At 39.6% G+C, this 26,175-nt stretch overlaps 1 protein-coding gene across 1 annotated transcript in view; it reads left to right on the plus strand.

Moving 5' to 3' along the window:
- shank3a (SH3 and multiple ankyrin repeat domains 3a) overlaps positions 1-26,175 on the plus strand; it is a gene marked incomplete at both ends in the record, with an annotated part of 144,547 nt that overhangs the window by 45,900 nt on the left and 72,472 nt on the right. The window contains 4 exons of the mRNA XM_079223862.1: positions 18,214-18,322; positions 18,647-18,798; positions 19,481-19,648; positions 23,298-23,414. Coding sequence (XP_079079988.1) covers positions 18,214-18,322; positions 18,647-18,798; positions 19,481-19,648; positions 23,298-23,414 — 546 coding nt within the window. The remainder of the gene's footprint in view (positions 1-18,213; positions 18,323-18,646; positions 18,799-19,480; positions 19,649-23,297; positions 23,415-26,175) is intronic.

Raw genomic sequence — 26,175 nt, forward strand, 5'->3', positions numbered from 1 at the left:
AGGATGAGAGGATATTTCCAATGGGGAATCCCTCATACACAGAGCTCCCCTTATGGATAATCCCTTAACAGGAAGAGAAATTTAGTACCGCGATAAAGGTAGAGACATATCTGTGTAGAAACAAGAACATGCACTTGTGCATGCACACACACGCATGCATGCACGCACGCACGCAGACAAATGCACAGACACATATTTAAATCAAACAAATACAAACATGGAAGAATATTTTCCCAGTTGTAGAGGACTTATGCTGATTCTAATTTGAGATACTGTTTGTGTCTCTGTGTTTTTGAAGTGTGAATACACATGTACATACTCTCTGGAGATGTATAAACGGGGTTATTTGTAAAAAAATAAATATAATACCAACAATTCTGTAAACCGTTTGCATTTAAATGTAACCATAATTTCCGGAAAACTGTGATACAAAAACATGAGCATTAGTCAATAGTCATGAAGTGTCCATTGTCAACAACCACTTGGTTTGGACTGTAGTAACACAGATTGTACCAACATCCTACAGTATTTGTATTTCTCTGTCCGGTTATTTTCTATATTTCCTTTCACACTTTGGGTATCCTTGTCTATCCTCGCTTCTACACCCCACCCAATTTTCTTCTCATTTTCACTTTCTGTTTTCCTTCTCTCTCCTCCCTCTAGTTTCCCTCCCTCTTCTCTATATCTCTCTCCCCCCACCCTCCCTCTATTTTCTCCAGCATCCTGCAAAAAGCACCCCTTCCTATCTCTCTGTCTGTGTATGCACAGCAGTCAGTGTGTGCGTCCGTGCTTAGGCGAGTGCTTGTGTGAGTGACCATGTGAGTGTGCATGTGCTACTTTGACAATACAAGAGGTAGTGAAGGAGAAGGAGAGAGAACAAGAGGAGAGGAGACGAGGAGGAGGAGGAAGGGGACTGGATATGGCAATGTGGATGATATTTTGGCATTGGGACTGTAGCTGACCTACAGGGAGTACGTGTGTAACGGGGAGTGTGTCTCTGTGTGTGTGTGTGTGTGTGTGTGTGTGTGTGTGTGTGTGTGTGTGTGTGAGAGAGATGGGATCCGCTCTGGGCAGAAGACAAGCAGCCGAGAGAAGAGAAAGAAAAAATAAACAAGCCAGGAAGGCCAGACTCAATAGTAAGGTACCCCAATTGCTCTCATCATCTCTTTAATTTCATTTTAGCATTATCTCTTGGTGGAAACATGTCTTTTTCCTCCTCTGTCTCTCTGTTTTTCATACTTTCTTCCTCTAATTATTCCCAAACAGTCCCCAACTCAACTCATCCCTGTCTACCTGTCTATGCTCTAGCTCTCTTTCTCTCTCTTTATTTCTGTTGTTATGCTCTGCTGCATGTTGGCTGTGTGCATAGCTGGTGCAGTCTTGTCTGAAACCTTGACAGAATGCTAATGCTTCTTTCTGCACTGGTTCAGTTGCTAACCGTAGGCTTGGATCACTGTGTGTGTGTGTGCGCACCTGACACTGTCAGAGGATGGGTGAATGTTGGGTCTTGCTGTAGCCAGTGTAAGTGGTTGTGTTTTGCTTTTGGACTTGAGTAAGTAAGACACACATTTTGTGTGTCTGTGTCCTGCTCGCTCCTGCTTGTGTGTGTGTGTGTGTGTGTGTGTGTGTGCACATACAGGTGCACGTGTGTATGAAAATGTGTTTATGGATGCATGCACATGACAATGTGTACGTGTCAGTAGGTCTCTCATAGCCAGACCTTTCTCCACAGTGCTGTGTCAGAGCTAAAGAAAGGTCTGGCTCCACACATTACCATTCTGGTATCAGTGGAAACTCTAGCTTGTTTGTACCTTTTTAAACCAATCACAATCGTCTTGGGCAGTGTTATGCCCAGGATGCAGCGATGGTGCCTTTGTGAATTAGATAGGATAGGAAAGCAGAAGGGGAGGAGAATGCCTCATGAGCTACGTGGCCAATGGCAGACATATACTTACAGTCTACGTCCAGTGAGTCGGACTACTCCATGACTTTTTGTCTGTCTGTCTGTCTGTTATCATCATAATGCTCATCTTGTGCTCTATGATGTGGACAGCTTCACTGTGTGTGCGTTAGTGTTCGAGAGAGTCAAAGCTGCAAAAAGCTGAAAGCATAATATCTAGGGCACAGTGGGTAAACTTGTTAAGCTAAGTAACTGCTCCATACAGCATTTCTGTAAACCACTGCTGAGACTCAACAGAGCTTGACTTAAGCTACTGCACAAATGGGCAGCCTGACCTCCTCTACAGAAACATTCCCACACACAAATGTCTTCCATACATCCATTAGGTCAATTATTGATACAGTATACAACTTATCTCCCATCTCATTGATAGATTTACGTATCATTTCTGTGGTTTTGTAACTTTGTTTCTCATATGCTTACTTATTCAGCGAGTGGAAGTAGCAGCCATTGAAACTACACACTGCGCTCAAGTGTTATTTCTTTATGTATTTGTATTGGTTAACCTATTGCTTATAGGGTGACTGTCTTATATAATATTACAGATGCCTAGTTATACTCCATAGGCTGGGCTACTGCTCCCACCCTCTGTGTTGTTGTTGTTTTACTATGTGCTACTGCTTTTCGAGAATGTGTGTAATTGACTCAGCACAGAGTAGAGAATGTGCTAATACGTTACCAGAGTTTCTCATCTTCCCTCTTAGTCGTTCACATAACCTGAGTAGGGTGTGTATGTGTGTTTAAAAGCAAGAGAGAGACATTGATTAGAAAGAATAAATTGATTACACTGTGTTCAGTATACACTGAAACCAGGCCATGTAGACACTATAGCCACAGGCTCCACATAACACACCCCAGGAAGCCCTATGTTGGTCTCTGCTAGCAGGTACGGCTAGTATTTTTGGGCTCTTTGGGAATCACAAATTGTTTTAAAATCTGTTGTTCTAGATCTAGATCCTCCACCAGACCTCATATATGACAATGCAGTCAACTCCACATTCTCCACTCAGTGCATTATGGCTCATACTAAATTGACATTTCTATGGAGGATGACAATCATACACACCACAGCCACATGCCGACACAAAATGCATCTTATTTTTTTCCTATTTGCTGATCATTTAAAAAAAGCCATTTGGTGGGTACAAAGCTCCACCTACTTTCTTCTTTTGTTTGCTTGTGTGTGTTGTGTTTCTTAAATGTAAGACACTACCAATCACCACTGATGTGTTTGACAAAAAGTGAAGGTACCATGCATTTTGCATCCATCCATCCATTTCACTGAACTGGAATTGAACTTGCTGTTTGGTCTTGATGATGCCACACCTCATTGCACAAGTTCATTTTACAATGGAGAAATAACACATTGTGTAGTTATTGCTGTAACATCCCACTCGTTGGAGACTCTCATTCTAGGTCAGGCAGTATGAATAGTTGACTGTAGAATAGGATGCCAGAGGCGTAAAGCACAATAGAGTTCTAATAAATGTCTGGCTGAATATACACACTATCTACACGCCCCTGTGTCAGCCGGAAGAGTGCTGGCTGCCCCCTTCTGTTCTCGCTCTGTAGCCAGTAGGCTTGTTTGCAACCAATCAATCAATCAATTTTATTGAAAGTGTAGAATCCTGAAGAACCGCCATCATTACTTAAGACTTAAGTGAAATTATGAAGGGTATTAACCTAATAGAGAAAACTAACCTTTTCTTTAAAGCTGCAAGTAGCAGATTTTAGTTATTTTAGGTTTAATGGGTTAAATACAATACTTCATTGTCATTGAACCAGGTTTTTTTTTTTGGCATTTCCTATCAGGGTTTAAATAAATACAAATATTCCTATAGTCATCTATAAGACATTCAAGAATGTGACAAAGCCTGTCCCCAACATCTCTATATCATCTTTTTTTTACTGCCTTTTTTACTTTTTCTCTTATGTTTATTTATTACATTTTTGTTTTTTTAATGCTTCCATGTTATATTTTGCTTGATACTTTTTGTTTCTTTGGCGGTTAAAAAAAAGAGTATTGTGGAAAAAGCAGAATAATTTGTGAAATACAAACTCCATGCGACTTTGTCCCAATCAAAAGCATAGAGCAAGCAAATATATAAATGATAAACATCAAAAGTAAAACAACGACATTTAAATCCTAAACGTAAAACGATGTTTAAGGGTGACGGTTCTGGGTTAGGCTGTAATTAATCCAAAAGAAAGAATACATAGCATGCAAATAACAAAATCAAATTCAAGATAAAACAACCACTTTAATACCATTAATGTTAAAGAGATTTAAAAAAGTGATGGGTCTGTAATGAAGTTAATAAGGGTTTTCAGTTTTGACTTTAAGATTTCAACTAAATGTGCTTCTTTAGCCAGGTTCAATGGAGGAAGATCATTTTTAGCTTTTTTTTCAGAAGTATGTTTAACTGGGCTTAGCTCCAGTTATCTTTTTGTCTGTGTTAGAAGAAAAACTCATTTACTCTTAATCAAGTACTGTTTCACAGTTATATTATTAATCGTATACTGTGTAAAGGCTTGTGGCTTCTCATTTGACCTACTCTCCTGTTAAAACATACGTATGCTTTAACAGTGACCTTCTGATAGTCTTGAGACTGTGGATGCCTACATGTCTCTATGTGAAGAACGTGGTGTTCCTTGTTATCATGACCTTGCCGATGCAAGTGAATCTGAAGACGTCATGAGAGCTTCTGTGATTATGTCATTAATGTATTTAAGAGGTAACTATTTGCTCATTCATTGAGCAGTCCAGGATATGCAATTGACATATCATGTTGTGATTCTGACTCTGTTCCTTCTTCGAAGAATAAATGTCCTGATCTATGATGTTGAGTACATTTTTCTAGCAGTCTGTTTAGTTGTGTTTCAATGCTCTGGCTCTGTCCCCGGCTGCCCGCCTGGCCGTGTCCTGGTGTCAGTTGGTGTGTCTGCCTAAAAGCACATGACTGGACCTGATTCAGCTCTTTCTTTCTCTGGACTCTTTGATTCTGATGACAGCATGCATTCCACCTGCTTACATACACTCACAGGCATGCATACAAACAACAATAGAGCTTTATTGTCATATTTCATGTGACTTTAGTCATTACATAACCCAACATCAGCATCAAACAACCCTTGTCGACACTGGCTGGGAAAAAAAGCTAGCATTTATGAACCATGAATACAATTCATATAGTTACTGACATTTTTGATAGTGACACTGGCAACATTTATGATAATTTCCAAATAAACTTCTCAAATCAATTCTGTAGCAGAACCAACCTCTCTATGTATGCTCAGCATGTTCTCAACTGTCATAGATATATGCTCTTTTCTCATCTCGGCCCTCTCACACACACACGCACACACACACACACACACACACACACACACACACACACACACACACACACACACACACACACACACACACTCACACAACATCACCTTTCAAGCAGGTGCACCTGATGGTTTGCAGTTGTCATCGAGTCTGCCATGATCTCAGGCTGCACTTACTCCACTTGCACTACTTGGCTCTATTGCAGCTGGGCGTAGATTGCAGACAAGTGCGCCCTGCTCAGTGCGTCGGGGAATTCCAAGCAATCTTGTGGTATTTCTTGGGCCAAGCTCTCCAATCACATTTGCTACTTTCATCCACTTCAAACATAAGGCGACCCTTTGGCCAGACTCATTAAAAAGAAGATGACCCACATAGCCGTTGCTATTCTGTGTTTTGGACGGAGACACCGGGATAGGACTGTCAGGAACGAACAGTCTTGGGAATTATTAGTGAAGAGATACGTTTGAATTGATCTGCAATTTTTCATAGAATAGTGTGCGTGTTGGACTGCAGTGAAACTGTAGAATAATTCAAAATGTTTGATGTGCGCACAAGAGCTGTGGTTTCTGTGGGTATTTACTTATTACACACACTTTAACCAGAAAAATACCAGTCTGCTGTTGTGACACTGTGTTCTGGGCCTGAGGAACACAAAAATGGAGCCCATAGGGTATCATTGTAACACCCATGAGTGGCCTGCTTTTCATAGAGCGTATGTGTGTGTGTCTTTGTGTTGTCATTAACACAGATCTGCAATTTTAAATGTGTGCGTTTCTGTTTATGTCAATGCATTTATTTATTGTTTTGCATTAATGGGTTGGCAAGTAAGCCAGAGCTCATTGTTCTGATGGAAGAGACAATGCTGGACAAAGCCATGCTGCTAGTGTGGCCAGGAGGGTGGGTGGAATTGGTTGAGCGTACAGCAGAATGTGTTTCGGGGTCCATATACAATAAGCCTGTTCTCTGCATGTTTGTGAGTGTGTTGATGAGTAGGAAAGAGACCGTGGCTTTGCCGTGCTTTGTTCCAGCCTCTAGCCAACCCTATCAGAGCTAGTTCATACTGTCCCGCCTGCCCAAACAACAGTTTGGGCAGTTAAGAGGAATACAAGGAATTATAAAGAGCTAAAACATATCATTCCTGTGCTTCTGAAAAGGATTACTCAGGAGGTACCATGCTGCTACGTTCAGAGAGAGCTGCGAGGAGTTGGGCAACAGAGGTTAGACTGAACACACTACTGCTAAAATGACTCATGAGATCAGGAGTAAATTTAGGTTACTGTATTGTCATAGTGTGTCTCTGCCTTCTGGCGCTGTTCTTGGACACTAAGGTGTTTATATTAGTTTTAAGTATTTTTGTTTGATTTGTTCCTATTCAAAATGTGTAGTTTGGCATTTTCTTTAAGTTCACATAATGAACTGATTTGATGTTTGATTCATTTGACTGTAACTGCTGATTTTTTAAATTTTTTTTTATACTGTTCAGCGTATGAATGACACATATTCTACCCTAACAGGAAATGAGTGATGACATTTAGTGAAGACATGTTTGAGGGATTGCATAAGATACATTTGCTTGTCTGTTATGTATTTCGCATGGTTTAAAAACAGGATAGGCCATATAATGGGGTGATCATACTGGTGTGTACATGCTGTGTCAGCAGATGGCATAGGTCCAGGTGACGGCTGGCTTTAGGCTAGAATGCAGAGAGGCATTTTTGTTTCTCTCTCTTTGGCTCTTTTTCTTGTTGTCCTTTATCTGCTTTATATTACCCATCAAAAACATACATACAAAAATCAGGACCCCCCCAGTCCTCCACACACACAGAAACAAGAAATAAAACAACTAACTAAATCTCAGTTGTGCACAAGGGACACTGGGGGAAGTTATTTGGAACAGGTCTTACGATTATTATAATAATGACTGTCTCATGTGAACTAAGCAAGCTGTGGGATTGGGCTTCTTTCTCAATGCTCACCAGAGAGGTGTAAAATTGAATTGCATTTTGCACAAAAACATTTACAGTCAATGATGTGTTAGATGTTGTTGCTATAGCTACAGCATCCCGTCACTGTCTTTGAGGTTTCTTTTTTTACTGCACTCATTCATTATGAATAAAGTGTGTGTTTAGTGTGCTGAATTTTGAATCAGTAAATGCAATTTTGTCTGTGTGTGTTTGTACATATGCATGTGAATGAGTCCAACAAATGTCAGCCTCAAACGTCCAGTGCTTTTTCATGTGTTATTAGTTTTCCCCTAAAATTATCAAAGAGTATCAAATTACTCAGAGATGTATTTTGCCGTGATTCAGTAAAGGTTGAAGATTCCTCTCACAGAAAATCCTATTCCTTGGGATAAATACAGACCTCTGTCATACGCTACATTGGTCTTTTTGTAGCTAAGAGCATTATACTTTAAGCCTGTTAGGTATGGATATTGGAGATTACTTAATCTCTCGCTCACTCAGGCAAACATACTGTAGGCTGAGGTCCAAACAGACGTAAATCAAAGCATAAGTGCTTATAGACACAGATAAAACACAAAGATCTGTTCTAACAGGCATGAAACGGTACGCAGCAGCTTTGTGTCTCTGATGGACTTTAAACACCCACATTAAACCATGAAGGTTAATTAATATGTTCCTTTATTGAACATATTTACTAAATACACCAGTAAGATATATTGTTTAACATACACGGCGGTGGATTTTTGCTGGAAATCAGCGTTCATTAAAAAAAAAAAATACTCAACTCAAAATCTTTCAATAGTAAATCAGATTTACTGCAAAGCATCCATAGGAACCTTTCAAACCACTCCTGCACTGCTTATTGCACTGCGTTGTTGCCCATCCACCAAATATAGTTGCATTCAGGAATGTTTGTCGTGCAGAAGGCTCCACACATTTCAGAGCAGACCTTAGAACTCTACAGTGTTGTATCATAACTTCGGTTTCTGGTGGACACAGAGATAATGACTACACTTCTGTCATGCTCTCCATAGAGCCTGAAAAGTCAGAGTTCACAACTCTAGTCCCTTTTAATGGTAACACAGCACAGTGATTATGATGCACTGAAATACACAGATACAACAGATTAACCCCATATCTTCACCGCGTGTGCAGTATAAAGCAATCTGAAGCAATAGGACAAAACATACATATAACCTTAATGAAACTTTTGTTTTTGTTAAAATAGTCTCAGAGAAATATTGATTTGGCTCTATAATACAACAATATTCCAAATTATGACCCTACATATCAACACATTGGCATCATATGTAAAGTAATGTTGCTCAAGAGTGAAGAGTGCAACAAGTGAACTATGCAGTTAATATGCGAACAGATTAGTTCCCTGCAGCATTTTTGCAAATACATACATGAAATCTGACCTCTGCATTTAACCCATTCTATGCATTTAAGGAGCAGCAGCCTGCTGTAAAGCAGCTGGGAGTTCAATGCCTCACTCACACTTCAACATAGATCCCCATAAATAAAACCAGTTATCCTCATGATTGTAGATTGTGAGATAATGGCCTTAAGATTGCAATTCATTATTGTAATTTGTCATGGATTGCAATATAATTTTGAATCTCTGAAAACTCAAACACTCACTCAGACACACAGACTGTCGGACAGACAAATAGACACACACACACACACACACACACACACACACACACACACACACACACACACACACACACGCACACACACCTCTTTATAACTGTACATGTTTATCCTGTACACAACCCAGGAAGTTTAAGATGCTAGTGTTTTCTGTCTACATTTTATCTGACAGACAGCCACCCAGGTGCATGTTTGCTATTTCTATTATTATTATTATTATTATTATTATTATTATCATTATTAGAGCCTTTATAGGCTCTAATAATATTGGCTCATCGCCAGAGATCAGCACGAATACAGCCTTCAAACAGACAAAGACCAACACCGTACAGAATACAGTGATTCCCACAGGATTTTGTGAGCCTAAGGTCTGTGGACCACGGACCCTCAAGAGGAGTCTGAAGGCATGCTCCCCTAGAGGAAAATGTTGTATGTTTAAAAGAGCAAAATTAGGAGACTAGATCAATGGAGCACTTTGTCCTCCTGTAAACAATGTAGTGCTCTTGTTCTGGCAGTGGTAGAATCCAACGGTGTCCAAAATTAGCCAGGAACAGGGCGCTCCGTCACTAAACTCGCCCAGGGAAGCGGCGAGGTAATGGCGAGGGTTCACGCAGCTGTGGAGGAAATGAGAAGAGGGCCGGCCAGCCATTGAGAGTGAACATATTTCTGGCTCTATATGACTCTGTGGCGGTAAAAGATAGACTTTGGCTGGCCGCCAGAGTATAAACTATAACATAATTTTATAGCATTAAAAAATAAAGGACAATTTTCTACTTGGCCTGGATGCCGAGCGGGGATAGAATAAAAAAGAAAAAGAGAAAATGATATCTCAAACCGAAGCTGGGTATCAACTGCAACTGAGCTCAAAATTAACCAAACTTTTGACTCACCTTTGACTGTTTTAGGATAAACATGTACAGCAGTAAATTACAATAATACACAACAACTTTACAGTGTATTTGTAGGTTGTTTAAGTTGAAATAAAAAACAATATCGCAGGCGAAAAGAAAGACGAGAGCTGTAAATAGATTACTGCTCCACTCTATTCGCATCTCTTAAGTTCACACTTTCTTTTCTCTTCTATCTTTGCAATTCTCTCCTCCGTTCCTTCCCCTCACATGACCCCATTTTCTTGTGTTTCTGCCACACCATATCACTTTGTTGCATATTTAATGGGAACATGCTTCTAGACCTTCATACTCTACAATAAATCCATGAATTATAGAATAAACCGACAAATAAAACTAGGAAAGCCATTTGCGTGTTTTTTTTCTTCTTCATTTGATGAGAAGAGGTATAAAAAGAAGAGCCTCTGTATTTACAGGGAACCTTGAGTCGAATGGAAGAAGCAGTAGACCTGTGACAGCTTCTCAGGCATCTACTGTCACGGTTTGCTTTGTGGTTTTGCCAAAGACTTGAAGCACATCTTAGTATGCTTGAACATGATGCCGCTTGCTTTTATCTTCCTCAGCAAGGGAGCTGAGTGAAGAAAACGTCATGCTTCTCCTTTACTTTCAGTTTTGACCGAAACTACAAGCCCATACACACACTGTATATATAGGATTATTAAAAAGACCCATTTGTGTGAACCATACAATACTACTACAGTACTGCATCAACTTCACACTGTGAACTGTGCTTTTATAATTTGCCCTGCTAACCTATCTATGCTAACCTACCTATGCTAACCTATAACCTTGTTATATATTTTATCGTTCATACCTTACTGTCAACCCTTATGACTCACCCTGGCACTAGTTACCATGGCCTACTTTTATATTGCCTGTTACAGAATATGCCTCATATTCCAGATTGAAAATAAAATCCTGTCTCTAGCAGCACTTTCTTTTCCTTCATGCCATCATGCATTACTCTAATGTGTGTTATTATGTATTGTGATAGTACAGAACACTTATTTAAATCCATTTTGTCGCTTCATTTTAAGTTGCATTTGGGAGATATTTTACCTTTGATTAAACACTAAAATATACTTTAATTTAGCACACAAATAAAAAAATTTAAAAGAAGAATCTTAATATGACAAATGCATGTGTTTAGCAGTGCATTACTTACTCGGAGCGGGATGCTGCATGTATTTAATATGGAGTTGTGTCTCTCTAGGTTTGTGTGTCTAATTAAAATGCAGTGCCCCATGCAGCAGGACGGCTTTTGTCCGAAGCGTCTGAGAGACGGAGGTCAAGGCTTGCCCGCTCTTGTTCCAGCCTTTATATAAGTGACTGTCAACAAAGCACAGACAGACAGAGAATCAGGTACACTGTGTGCCAGATGAGAGTGTTTGTATTTTCTGAAGTGACAACACTCAAGAAGAGACAGTTGACTCATTTAGCGTGTGCCTGATTGTTGATGCCACAATTTGTATTTGGTAGGATTATATTAATGGACACTCCCTGAATCTCTGCTTGTTCATGATGATTGTAATTTTGAATATACATTTTTACAGAATTCCCTACATATTTTTTCATGAACAAAGTGCTTTAATTGATTAATTTGTGATTAATTTAATCAAATTAACCAAAGTAGTTTCAGTTTTGTTGCTCATCAGTGACACTGTTGCGTCTGATTTGCGTCATTGTCAAGACGGGCTGAGTAGACAAGCCACCTGGCATCTGAATAAACTTCACTGTACAAATGTGACGGCTCAATGCTGACACAGTGTACCTAATGAGATAGAAGCACAAACTAGCCTTATGTGAGGCAAGTTAGATCAGTGAGTTTTAACAGTCTACTTTGTTGCTCACCATCAGGGATTAGACTATGATGGCACACTTCATTATGCAATGCTTTAGGTCTGAACGAAGGGTTCTGAAGCACATTTTTTACATAGTGGTGTAGTTGGCCTCAAAAATACTTACAATGGGAAAGAGGCATCAGTGGATTTTTTTTTAGCTAAATCAACTTCCCAGAATAGTCCTTACTATATGTCTGAAAAGTTGTAAAATGCACTGATAGCAGAATCCAGAGTTATTTTCCTTCCTCTGTTTATGTAAATAAGATCTTGGTTAGGCCGAGGGCTTGGAGGGCTGAGAGGAAACGGCACTGCGCTTGCTCTATCAGCCCCATACTGAGCTGGACATTTAGAAAAGATCCAGGTAATTTCATCTGGATTTTCAAATTTGAAGTATCGTCTCCTACGCCATCCCAGGTCTGAACTCCTTCTTGTAAACTGTAGACACATGAGTGTATGTCATATGTAGTCATAGGCAATGGGCCTTGATGATAATCTTTGACCCAGACCATATGCTTGTTTTCGCGATACAGAATCTGTTATGCAGCTTTCACTGACAGCAGGACCCTGTGTCAATGGAGGAAAACATTACTTCCACGTCTGCTTGATGCCTTTGCTCTATCCCAACTGTTTAGGACATACTCATATCACACTGATGTCTGACAGTCCCCAGAGCATACCCATGGCCCACTACACTGGCTCACTGTGTTTATTGCCTTCGCAGTTGTGACGCTTTAGAACATGTGTGTATTTTACGGACCAGCTCACATTAGGTCAGTATATGATCCTCGCAAATAAGCATCATGTTGGTGAACATTTTAATTACTACTCATCCATGGCACAGTGTACTGTAGGCCAGCTGTGAGGCACCAGGGGCTATGTAGCCATGTGGAAATTAGGGTAAATATAGGGCAGTGAAAGTGTCTGACACACATATGTACATGCTGTATGAATTACACATGAATGCACATTAGCTACTGAACATTGAGTGTTCACCTCCTTTTATGAAGCTATGGCAAAAAAAAGGAGAAGGAAAACTAAGGGAGAAAAGCCGCAATATAAAAGAGGCTGGGAAGACGGCAAGGGAGGCAGGCAGAGTCGTGTTGTCTCTGTAAGTTCTGGCCTCCTACCCAGGCTTTTATCAGGTTGTGTCAGATAACCTCCTCTCAGTGGTGGAGACAAGAGCCTCCTCAGGGTACTAAACTAAAAGAAGGAACCTTTATCTTCTTTGTCCTCCTCGCTAGAGTAGCAAGGTGCCAATATTTATTCTGCCCTGTTGAAGGCAGAATCCTAAATAAGTGAGGGGTCTGTAGTCTTGCACGTGTAATTCTGTAATTCCCTGAAATTCTAAACTCTTAAATGCAGTGAGAATAACAAGGCTGCCCTAACCCTGACTGTGAGCTAAATAACCAGCTATACTGTGGTGAAGTTTCATTTTTAGTCTCAGGTTACTAAATTAACACAAAGTCTACATTGATATTAGTAGTTGGAGTGTCTTTAATGGATTACTTTCCAGATTGCTTGTATTCACAATCTATTCATGAGCAGACTCTTTTTCAGATTTTTTTCTAGAAATGTCCATCACCTGAAGCACAACAGTTTTGTAGCCGTCTGTGAAAAGAATGCACAGAAAAAAAATCATAATTGTATCAAAGGCAGCACAAATCCAATCCTGTAGTTGAAGAGTAATTTCTAGTCAGGCAGATGAGGACACCTTGTGCAAAGCATCAAACTGATTCTGCAGGGTATTTTCTTGGTTTAACAAGTTGGTAAATTGCCATAGATTCTCTGATTTGATTGTTGCTGATGTTTCTTGCTCTGCTGCACTGAGATAAGGCACTGTCTTTCTTGCCCGTCTTCTCTTTGTTTCTTTTTTTGTCGTCTCTTTATTTACTTCATCCAGCATAACACAGTTACACCATCATCATGAAAGTAGTGTATGTACATAGCTGCATTGACCAACAGTCAAACCTTTTCTCAATATGTACCTATAAATCTGTGCTCTCATTGCGATTTGGTCTGTGTACTGACACTCAATGGCACAGCCTGCAAACTGTGGGTTAGCTTAGAGATGGAAGAATCACTCTGTTTTACTGTCACAACCTCAGCAAACTCAGCCGCAAACTGATAGATCATGGCAGATGGAAAAAGGACACCAATGAATTAATATCTAACATAAATCATCACATAACATTATGGACCAGTTACAAGTAATAGACTTTTTAAAAATGTAAAATTCTCACTAGCTTTGTCATTACTTTGGGCACATTGCCTCAGTTTTGGTAAATCATCCATTTTGGCAGCGCAAACCTGCCATTTTCAGTTCCGTAGTATTTTAATTTAAAAAAAATAGCCTGTCACTGTTACTTCTCCTGACCAAACACGTATTGTTTGGAATGAAGTGTGGGATGTAAGGAGCAGTTGAGGTGAGACTCTGTAAGACTGAGAATTTGAAGATGAGCTACATGCTTGGTTTACTGTGTGACAGTGACAGATGAGTACCTAAGTAAGTAAAGAGTTTGCTGCTGTGTTGATAATCATTATTGAATGGATACTAAAAAAAGAGATGGTAAGTGTCTCTGCTCATTCACTGGCCAGAATAAGTATGGTGTGACTAAGACCATATCGTTCCTTCTAACGATAAACATGATGTGTTTGCTTCTTTATAGTAACAATGTGACTTTGGGACTTTTTCTATCTGAAATGAATTATATCTGTATTGTTTTGAAGATTGTTGTACCTTTTTTTTATCTTGAGTGTTACCTTCCTCTCCCAACACGTTTACATGCGCATGCAGGTTTCTAGTTATTAATGTCCAAACATACATGTGCACATACGTGGTTGTGTGTTTGGCACCTCAGTGTATCACATCTGTCATTTTTATTTCTTGTTTCCTCTGATTCTGTCTCCCTGCTAGTGTTGCCCTTCCTCCCTGGAGAGGAGAGTGGTTGTTGTGATTCAGATTCCCATTGTAACATAAAATGCGTGTGTGTGTGTGATTGTGTGTGTGTGTGTGTGTGTGTGTGTGTGTGTGTGTGTGTGTGTGTGTGTGTGTGTGTGTGTGTGTGTGTGTGCCAGTGTACGTGATGCATTTTACCAGTGAACTATCATGTTATCTATGTAGGTAACTACAGCAGATTGCTAGAAACGTGAAACTTGTAATATAATTGTTGAGCTGTAAGAATGTATTCATAAGTGATGCATATCATAGTCTGATGGAGATGGTGCACACTAATGAAGGTGCTGGGGATTTAGTTTGTTGTGAACTTGCTGGAACACATTTAGCTATTTAGTTGTCTGTTTGTTATTCCTCTTAAGCTAATTGACAAAATTAGGGGCATGCATTGCATATTCAGTGACTTTCCCGAAACAAGAATTGTGCTTTTGTCTGGAAATAGTTACCTATGATATAACTTCACCAATGCACTTACACAGCGAGTAAGATTGAGCTCTATCAAAGCTCTTCAACTGTTTCCTGTTAGTGTGATTGATTGGTGTTTCTGTGTTAGTGGGTTACAACTTCCTGTGGCAGTTCACTTAATGGTTCCAGACAGGATGTCATGCTGTTACAAACAGGGCGGACTGCCAGAGAAGCCTATATCAACAAACTTTTATATATAGCCTGTACAGAGTATCATTTATATCTGTCATAATCTGACAAAAACAATAGTGTTTGTGTTTTTTAAGAGCTTGAGTGATTCAACATGTAGCTCATAGATCTCAGGAACTTTGCCTATGATTTTAATTTGTGGTATTAGAATATAAATACATACACAATCAAGGAACGTTTTTGGCTTGAGGCTACATAACCATAAACACCATTAAACTACCATTAGTCAGTTTTCCTCCCAGAATTTTCTCTATCATGAATAACCTACAATATGAAATCCCATGAGGGACAGTAGTCACATTTATGTGATTGAAACTTGACAAATCAATTAATAATGCGAACAGATTGGGTTACTACTCCTATTTTCCCACGCCTTTGAATTTTTTCCACTTTATTTTTTAATTTCCCTAGAATTTCATGAACTGTGGAGGAATATTTTACCCCGTTTGCCAATCATTGCCATGCCCTGCTGCGTGTGCATCCACAAACTTAGATGATGAATGAAAATGAAAATGCTGAAGGTTGATAAGTGATTGCTTCTAAAAGTAATAGGTAATCAGTGCACAGATGATTTAAATACAACTATCTACACTCCTCTCTCTGTATCAGCTGAAGGCTTTTCCGCAATATTATTCTGCAATAATATGTTCAAACTGGGAACATGATGGAGTCTTTTTGACCTGGTCAGGAAGAAAGAGAATTTCAGTATCTACAGGAGGAGTCATAAAAGACATGCAGAGATTTCAAGCTTGGATGATTATTTAATATTGCCAAAGGATACAATTGGCCAATTTTGGAAATATTTTTGAGCTTGAAATATAAACTGTAAATGTGTCTTATCAATGTATTTTTTAAACTTAGATTGATAGGAATGGAGTTCAAGTAAATGTAGTTAATTTCATATTTGTAAGTATTATATGTATTTATAAGATTATATTAAGATGTGTATGCATTCTCTTTTGATTACGTGTTTAGTACATATTATTGACAACATGTTCAGTTTCATGGCAACTTATTGGTCTTGCAAACCACAAGCTAATTGTATCTTGTCACTCCACCTGTCTGCACAAGGCTTTGTTGCACCGTCATCCTTTTGTTTATTTGTGTATCTCTCTGATTTGTCAGTATGTCATGGTAACTTGGAAAGTCTTTCAACGTGTGTACATTTATATGTGTGTTACAGAGAGAAAGATAGGGAAACCGAGACAATATGAAGAGCTTATTGAGACCCTCACTAAAGCAGATAAATTATAAAAAATGCCTATTATCAGCCCGCTATTCAACATCTATTCCAGCTGATCACTAGCAAATCATCACCGAGCCTCTTCAAGGCAGTATCCGAGGCATTGTGCAGGAAACACACGCACACACATACACACGCACGCACACACAACCTCAATGCTCTTCCCACTCATGTGTACATTGGCAGCCAGAGCTGTCTTTGTATCCTAGTATCACCATAACAACTGCCTCACAGAGCATAAAAAAAAGAAAAAGCCAAAGTGAATTTCTCTCACTCAGTTTGACTTGCAGATGGTGAGAGTAGCAGTCGGCAGCTCCACGCAGCATGTCAGTGCGGTGTGCATGAGCATAAGGCAAGCTTGTAGAGGCAAGCGGGCTACAGATGACTTGTTGTGAAGGGAAAGGGAGTGTGTGGTGTGACATTTGGAAGGTGCAGGGTGTGACTTTTAAAGAACGAGGGATATGCAGTATATGATGCCACGCATGGTGAGTGTCAAAGGCTGTAGAGTTCTGTTCACATTCTTGCATGTGATTGAGTGCATGCATTTGTACGCATTTGTATGTGTTTATGTTTGTCATATTACATGCCTTGTGCTCAGTAATTCAGTTGTGTAAAATGTATTATGTGTGTGTGTGTGTGTGTGTGTGTGTGTGTGTGTGTGTGTGTGTGTGTGTGTGTGTGTGTGTGTGTGCGTGTGTGTGTGTGCGTGCATGCGTGCGTGCGTGCATGGCTGTGTCTTTCTGAAGGGTTTTGCACATGTGGATGTTATATAATGACTGAGACTGAGAAGCAGAGAATTCAATAGTAATTTAAGTTTTCTGAAAATTTGGTATACTGCAGATATTGACTATATAATTACATCCTTAAGATTTATATTATGTCTTCATTGATATTGTATATGTTCAGTATTAAACTTTAGTTTAGTAGACTATTTTTAAAAATGGCTATTTTACTTTAAGTCTTTTTTTTAAGTATAGCACATAGTCATTAGATACTTTCTGCATTATAATATTATGTCTCAGATATTCAAGATAGATTGTTCTTCAGGCTATACTAATCTACAGTGAAATGTTAGTGCTGGTACCTTGCTCATAGCTTCATTTTTCACTCTATACTCTACAGGCTTACACCCATCAGCAGAGGTGATACATATTTTTAATCAGAAGTCACGGAGGAAATGAAGTGTTTGTGTGTACAGTATTAGTGTATTAGGATTTCGGTGTGCAGGATTTGCCTGTGGGTTTGTACATGTGTCTTTGCTTGTTTTAAACATCAATGTTAGACTCAGTGATGCAATAGCGTTGCTCTTGGGCACTGTACAGTCTTATAACCATTACATTTGAGCTCAAAATGCGACGTGTGAATCTTTAGAATCCTTAGAATCTAATTTTCTTGGCACTAATATCCAAAGGAAGGGTCTTCATTTCACCATTACTTTACAGCCCGTTCCTTGTCTTTTTTGGTCTATCCTATTATAGCTTATGCATCTACTGCACATGGCTCATTTGCTTGGCATGACGGAACAGAAATGAAACCTTCAAACACAGAAGGCGAGAGCAGCGACTTTGGCTTTCATCTCTGAACTGCATTATTAAACATCCCCTTCCACATGAGTCTGACATCACCCAATCACAGCTGTCTTTTCCTCCACTTCGCCCCTACCCCCTCCCCGCTCCCTTGTCTCCCTCCATTAGGCAAACCTGAAGAAGTTTATGGAGTATGTGCAGCAGAGGAACATTGAAAAGGTCTCAAGGTTTCTGGAAAAAGGCCTGGACCCCAACTTCCATGATCCAGACACAGGAGGTGAGGAAGTCTATACAAAGAACTACCACCCCTCCCCCTTCTCTACTTTAGTTAAATAATAATAAATAATAGTATTTGTCTTTTCTCTTGTGCTTTCTCTTTATCTCCCTCTCTCTCCCTCTCTCTCTCTCTCTCTGGATTCCTTTCTTTGCTAATCTCCTTGTGTTTATGCAAATGTTTGTCCAGTTATAAAAGAGATTTTCTCTGTTTGGGGGGGTTTATATGAACATTGTTAAATGTTCATATAATCAAAAGAATGCACAATAATGTCACTGGAAATACGATTTTTGATATTGTTTGCTTGCTCATCCTTGGGTTTTACAGAATGTCCTCTAACGCTGGCAGCACAGCTGGAGGGATGTGCAGATCTCATCAAGGTGCTGAAGAGTGGAGGGGCGCATCTGGACTTCAGAACAAAAGATGGCATTACTGCCCTACACAAGGCTGTGCGCAGCAAGAACCATACAGCACTTATAGTGAGTGTAACACACACACAATTGTCGCAGAAAGCTGACTCATCTCTTTTTCTTTTGCTACACCAATTGCTTGCTTGCAAACTTTCCCTCTGGAAAGGGAAAGTTTGCAGGTAGGCAATCTCTGGCAGAGGGTGCTTGAGCAATTGAGTACAGAGGGTGCTTGAGCAATTACTACATATGTGAGGATTAACATGCCCTCTCTGAATGTGCTGGCATATTCATTGCATGGCCTTGTATGTGTCTGGTTTGAGGAGGCTTGTAATCTAAATGAAAGGATTTACCTGAGTCATATAATTGATTTACTGTTGAGCCAGAACTGTTGAAAATGGAATTGGTTATTTCCGCTCTGTCATTGTCATTATCCAAATATGCAATGTCACTGGGCAATGTAATATACATAATATGTTGCTGCTGTTGGTATAATACTGTATGTCTTTAAAAGGTCATGCTTATTTCTCCAAATAAAATATATAAAAAGTTTATTTATAATTATTGTATACATGACCCACAGGATGCTTCTAATCACTGAGTGAATGATTACTTTGCTGAGATTTGTTCTTGAGATTGCATTTACCTCGTGTTAAAAACATAAATATAATACAGACCTATGCACTTGTCTTCTCAACCTTCACATTGTGACTTGGGACTGTACAAAGTAATTAAAGCATTATTGTCCCACTAGACGCTGTTGGACTTGAGTGCATCGCCTGACTATAAAGACAGTAGGGGGTTGACTCCTCTCTACCACAGCTCGATGGTAGGAGGAGACCCCTACTGCTGTGAGCTGCTGCTGCATGATCATGCACAGGTTGGCTGTGTGGATGAGAATGGCTGGCAGGAGATACACCAGGTAAGACACACACATACACACACACACACACACACACACACACACACAGTGATGGGTTGTGTGCAGAAAACAAATGTAGGTGCAGCGTAAGAGGTCTTGTCTGGTTCTCAGAGTTTCATTGAATTGATTTTTGTGTTTGATAATGGTGAATTCCTCGAGGGTCGGGGGGGGGGGGGGGGGGGGGGGGGGGGGGCGTGGGGGGGGTCATGTGCTGGTGGGAAGGAAGTCATTTTTTTTTTTACAGTATAAACGATTGGACATTTACCACCTTGGCAGTCTTTTCAATCAATTTGGACATTCAACTGCATTTCCAGGCAGAGAAAATAAATCCAAACATTTGAAAACCATTATTGTTTTTCTGTAAATGTATGTGGGTTGAATGCTCAAATATATGCTAAATTTACAAAACCATTACTGATTCATGGAAATGTTAGTGAGACCACCAACACATAGTATACATGTACTATACACACACCCACGCATATTGAATGCTCATTTACTCAGAAATATGCAGCGCACCAGCACAAATACTGCAGACTACTAATATGTCATGAACTATGCATATATGTTAGTGTATGCTATAGTAGAGTAGAGACCTCCAGAAATGAGGAGTTACTAGGACACAGTTACTCGTTCTACTGTTGCTGCAGCTGTATCTAAACCAGTGCCCCTGGCAGTGCAAATAGTGGTGTCCATCTATGTTAAGCGTAGAAATAGGTCCTTGACCTATGAAGAGCAAACGCGGCAGAATATGTTTCCTTTTTACACTCATGCCGCCTCGAGGCATGCCCTGCTCTGTAAACGTAACAGAGGCTAGTGTCTACATGCTGTTTTTGTTGGCGTCAGTTCTTTTTAGTGTCTATCTGTGTAGTGACAGAAAGACACTGAAGGTTCTTGCTCTTTTAATGGAACCAAGCAGAACGCTGTGGGACTCATCACCTCTGTTGCTCACGCTGAATATCAATAAGTGCACATAAGATGTTGAATGACAACATTTTACTTGAATGAGAGTCTGGGAATCAAGCTAGTATAAATTGTAAATAAACACTCAAATGTGGTAGGCTATATTGTTTTTAAACCTTCCTTCTTAGTCTTCTTTCGGAAAAAAGTATCATCAATAGTTTAATCGCAGTATAACACCACACTATGTTTTACAATATAAATAAATACATATGACTAATTTGAGGTAAATATATTTGAGGATAATATAGAAACGTAACTACGCAAGTATAATTGCAAAAAGAGGCAGCATATCAGTCAATATGTCCCTGTTTCCTGCACCAATTTTTGCTTACTTGTATATTCTCCAACCCCCACCAAAGAATCAAATAACTGTTACTATGGAAATGACGACATCCTCTGTGAGGTGTGGGGGAGGAGCTACATTTAAAATCTGAACCAGTGAATCAGTGATGTAGGATAACACAAAATCACACCAGTTATTGGTTAATGTTGTGTGTTGAACAAGCACATTGGTGTAGTAGTAAGTAAGAACTATTTGTCATACAAATTTAAAGGAATTTCTGAGGTATAAATGAAATTCCCAAGGGGTCCAGACCTCTTATACCACTACTGACACTGCTAAATTTGTTGTGGGTTTGTCGACCAATTTCTGACTATTCTGGTATGAGAATTATCCTTTTGTCCTTTGTGACATCTTTTGTGAATCAAACTTGCACACAAGCAGAGGTGGCCTTGAATGAGGATTGTAGGGGTGTTGATTATGCTAATGATAAAATGACCTGAATGTGCACATCCTCATGAACAGGTGACATTCATCAGTCTGAAACGAGCAATTTACGAAAAAGTGTGTTCACTTAAGTTTTGTGAAACCTACTTGGAGCAGAGAATTTCAGTAAAGAAAGTACGAAAATGTTCTTGCATGACGCCCAGTTATGTCTCGTCTATGGGCTTCTAATGCATTTCTGTGCTCCATTCTGCTTTTTTAAAGCAAGTGTTCAGATACGACCGTGGAATACAGTAAGGGTTTTAAATGGAAGGATATATGATATTTCAATGCTGTATCAGATCAAGTTTGTTGTGTTTATAAATTCAATTACATTTATTTTGTATAGCTCAAAATCACAAATTACAAATTTGCCTCAGAGGGCTTTCCACAGAGGGCTTTTCCTGTTCCTTTCATCGGAACAGGAAAAAACCTTTAATAAAACCCTTTAAGAAAAAGGGAAGACACATTCAGGAGAGCAACAGAGGAGCATCCCTCTTTCCGGATGGACAGAAGTGCAACAGATGTCATGTGTACAGAATGAACAACATAACAGAGTTACAACACATTCAATGCATATGCCAGAAATTATTCATATAATTAGTAGGCATGATGAAACAGTTACAACTACCAAAAATAACAACAACAGTGGATATAGTAGAATAATAATGATAATAAAACAGTAATGGCAATGGCAAATAATATTAGTAATAATGATAGCAGCAGTAGCTGTCGGGCAGGACCACAGTCCAGATAACCACGATCCATGTAAACCTGTGAGGCGAGAAAGCACAAAGACTCAGGGCAAAAAGTAGAGATGGTAATGTGCATTAATGGGACATTAATTCATACAAAAGGAGAGAGAGAAGAGGAGAGAGGAGCTCAGTGTTTCCAAAGATGTCCCCCAGCAGTCTAGGCCTATAGCAGCATATCTAGGGGCTGGGCTAGGGCAGACCTGAGCCTGACTGTGACTATGTCTGCCCTGTATGTTTAAATATAAATACAAAATACTGTGCAATAAAACCCCTCAGCCATACACATTTTCTCCCCTCTCTTTCTACTCCTTCTTTTGTTCTTTTTATGTCCTTTCCAGCATTAGTATTCTAGAGGTATATATCGTGTACAATAGGATACACTGCTGAAGGTCTGATAACCAACAACAATCCCAGCATCATTTGTGTGCTGTCTCACTGCTGTCACACACTCTTAGCGAGACAGAACACAGGAGGGAGAGAACAATTGCTGGGAAGAGTTGGTGTGCTTTTTTCAATGACACAGGACAAAACCCTGGAGTAGAAAGGAAAGAAGAGAGAGGAGATAGATAGAGATTAGATGAAAAGTGTATTGCTCCGAGTTATGTGAAACAAAGAAGCAGAAAAAAGGCATAACTATTGTCAGAATAATTTTAACTCACAGATTTTGCCTCAGGTGATACAAACAAGTTTCTCTCTTGCTTTTAGAGACTGTGAAAGGCATGTGTGAGGAGAATTAGCCCAAGGGAAAACAAAAGAAAATATTCAATAGTTTTAACATTTCTGAGGCATACGTGTTTTAGTTGTTTCACATTTTGTGTAGCATATCTGTAGAAACATGTATTTGGGCTACCTTTTATATTTTAACATATTCCAGCCAATGTTTCAATTGTTTATGTAGAACCAGTTTTCATATTTTCTCCATTGTGACTGATCAGCTCACAAAAACACAATGTGGACTAATTTGCCTACATTATACATTCCTGGTTAAATTCCAGTTCAGGGCCTTTGTCACACTTCGAAACAACAAATATGACTACATGTGCCATACTGCTCATGTATATTTTCCCAGAGACAATGTATGGTTTCTCCCTTTTGACTAGGTACACTAGGATTTGTAAACTAGGATTTGTTTTGTAAATGGAGTAAATGTGTGACTATGTGCTTTCAGGCATGCCGCTATGGCCATGTGCAGCACCTGGAACACCTGCTGTTTTACGGAGCCGACATGAGCGCCCAGAATGCATCTGGAAACACTGCACTGCATGTGTGTGCTCTCTACAACCAGGTACCAGTTTTAACAGAAATATGCTTGTGTACTTGAGAAATGTTTTCTGTGGGATTACATTCATATTGGACCGATGTGCAATACATACATTACATGCAATGCAAATGTTCCCTGCCAATGCAAGAGACAGTGGCATGCTTACATTACAGGTCAAAATGGCTGTTTGACGCGTTCATCAAATCCCTCCTGAAAGTCTGTTGGATTTCTTAAATAGAGTAATAAACCATGACCACACTCTTTCCCTTAACTTACCCAAGAGGGCCTAGTTGCCTTCTGACTTGTGCTTATCGCTCCTTTCCATGGATCAAAGGCTTTTGACCTCCAGGTCAAGAGTCTCCTGTCCTGGGCTTTCCTTTCTTGTTGTTTCCATGTCAGCCCGCTCTGCTTGATTTCAGTCTCGCGGCCCCCTCTCTTTCTTGTGCCTTGGGGGTTCCATCTAAGGGCCTGCCTGGTGATGCTGGCATTGTTGCCATTGGTGCTGATGGTATATGGATCCACCTCAGGCAGCTGTTGATGAATGTTTGTAGTGTCGTCAATGTGATCTTGGTAGTCCTCCATTTCTTTGATTCATAGAGTGTTAGTAGTGTCGTTGTGGCTAAACTTAACCATACAATGGCCATACTGTATTTGCCCTGCATATCCCTTGTTTGACGAGCGACTCAAAAACGCTTGCAGTGAACACCAAATATTGTTATTATTGTTCTAAAGACGCTGAAGTGTAAGCATTACTATGTACGTTTGTGCATGCACACTTATGTGTACTTGAGTGGAAGTCTGAAGCAGAGATATCCTTTCCCATTATTTAGACTGTATGTGTTGCCTGTTATGATAATGGTTAAAGGTTGAAGAGATTGAAGAGAAGTGGTCCAAGTGGGAGTGTGGCACCAAAATGGGAAAAGATCAGAGATATTCCTATCATGTGGATTTTCATTATACATTAATGCACTCTGTCTGCTGCAATTTGGATGAAAGCAGCAAACAGTATTTTGTTGTAGTTTATAATTTTTTTATGCTCTGTATTTGAAATGCCCCTGATGACTTAGAGACTGGGACTGTGTGCAGCTGTACAGTTATTATTAAGCTGTCCTCATAAGGATTAATGATTCACTTTGATTCTTTCTACTACAGTGACTACATCAAGCTTTCATTTATTGGTAGACACTGAGGACATTGGTATATATTTTAATAGGATAAGGCTGAAATTATTTTAGTTTTTTCGTTTTTAGGAATAAATAAAAAAAAAAGAAAAAATATTACGCTTTAAAAATCAATTGGTGCTGTGTTGAGTATTCATGCCGAAAGGTGTTATTTGGCACTGATGCATAATAAACTACAGCGCCCATGTTCATGGTAATGAATATCACCCAGTGCAACAGTAATGTGTTTTTGATAGTTTTAAGACAATAATAAATGTCTATAGCACAGGATTATGCCATATCAGGCTTTGTCTAAACAGGCAGTACTCTCTTTTTTGCAGGCTAAATTCATTTTGGTCTTGTCATAGGATTTGTTGGACATAAAATAACATTTTCAGCCTTATTCTTTTAGTCATTTTCTATAATTTCCAAAAAATATCAGCCTCAGAATGATACCTCTGAGAGAAATTGTTTTAGCATACCTGCCAACCTTTGCAGTCTCCCAAGTGAGGAATTGTGCACTGCCTGAGATGATGGTTGGGGTGGTGGCATTTGTATTGCACTCCACAGTATGTGATATACTGGAAAAATGCAATAGTTGTTGCAGCTTATAAAGTAATAATGTATTTTACGGTCTGTGATAGCAGGAATGAAAACATTTTTAATTTTAAAATATGAATGACCGTGTTCTGTCTATCAGTAGAGTTACCCGAGGACACTGGGAGATAGGAGCAGTGGAAACCAGCGTACTCCTGGGAAAATGATTAGTGTTGTTAAGTACAGTGGGCCCATGTGTTGCGTTGTCCTGGTTGGTTCATAGCTGCTAAAAGAGAAACATGTAACGGGGCGTTCTGGAAGAGTTATTTTTTCTGCTCCTTCATTGGAAAACGAGAGTAGTGCTCAGTTCATGAACATTAAATGAGCACTTTACTAAGACTTCATTAACGTGTGTGTGTGTGTGTGTGTGTGTGTGTGTGTGTGTGTGTGTGTGTGTGTGTGTGTGTGTGTGTGTGTGCTCGTCCGTGCGTCCATTTCACCATAGGTTTTGGAAGCACAGCATCAAAACTTAACACAAGCTGTGTGTAACACATTCCCGTGAGTAAAGTATTAGTAAGTAGTGGAGCACGAGTGGATATAATAAAAGAGAGAATGGATAACTAGTTTAATTCACAGTTACTTGTACAACGTCTTGTAAGTTTACAGTCTAGTTATGGATATGGTCCCAGCTCTTGTGTGCTTCCGCCCCTAATGATGGCTGTTATCTTGCCAGTGAAGGTCGGACGTCATGTTGAGCTGATTGATCACAGAAACGATGTCTCTGAGCATGATTCAAACTGGCTCCAAACAGGCTCGGATGATTATGTACCATTACAGAAGCTAACGGGCTGGTAGAATTGACCGGGAACCTAGTAGTCCAGTGGTGAAGCTCAATATATCTATATGGAGAGAGAAAAGATAGTGTCAGATAGAGGTTCAGATGAAGGCGAGAGAGAGTGGATGAATGGCAATATAACATAATCGACAGCAACAGCGCACGCTTGATCAATGCTCCCGTTGCGGGGGTCTGGCTGGCTATTAACATATACTGACTGGCCTTTTAGCTTGGCACATGTGATCAGCAGCAG

The sequence above is a fragment of the Taurulus bubalis genome, assembly GCF_910589615.1.
Source record: "Taurulus bubalis genome assembly, chromosome: 9".
Lineage (NCBI taxonomy): Eukaryota > Metazoa > Chordata > Actinopteri > Perciformes > Cottidae > Taurulus > Taurulus bubalis.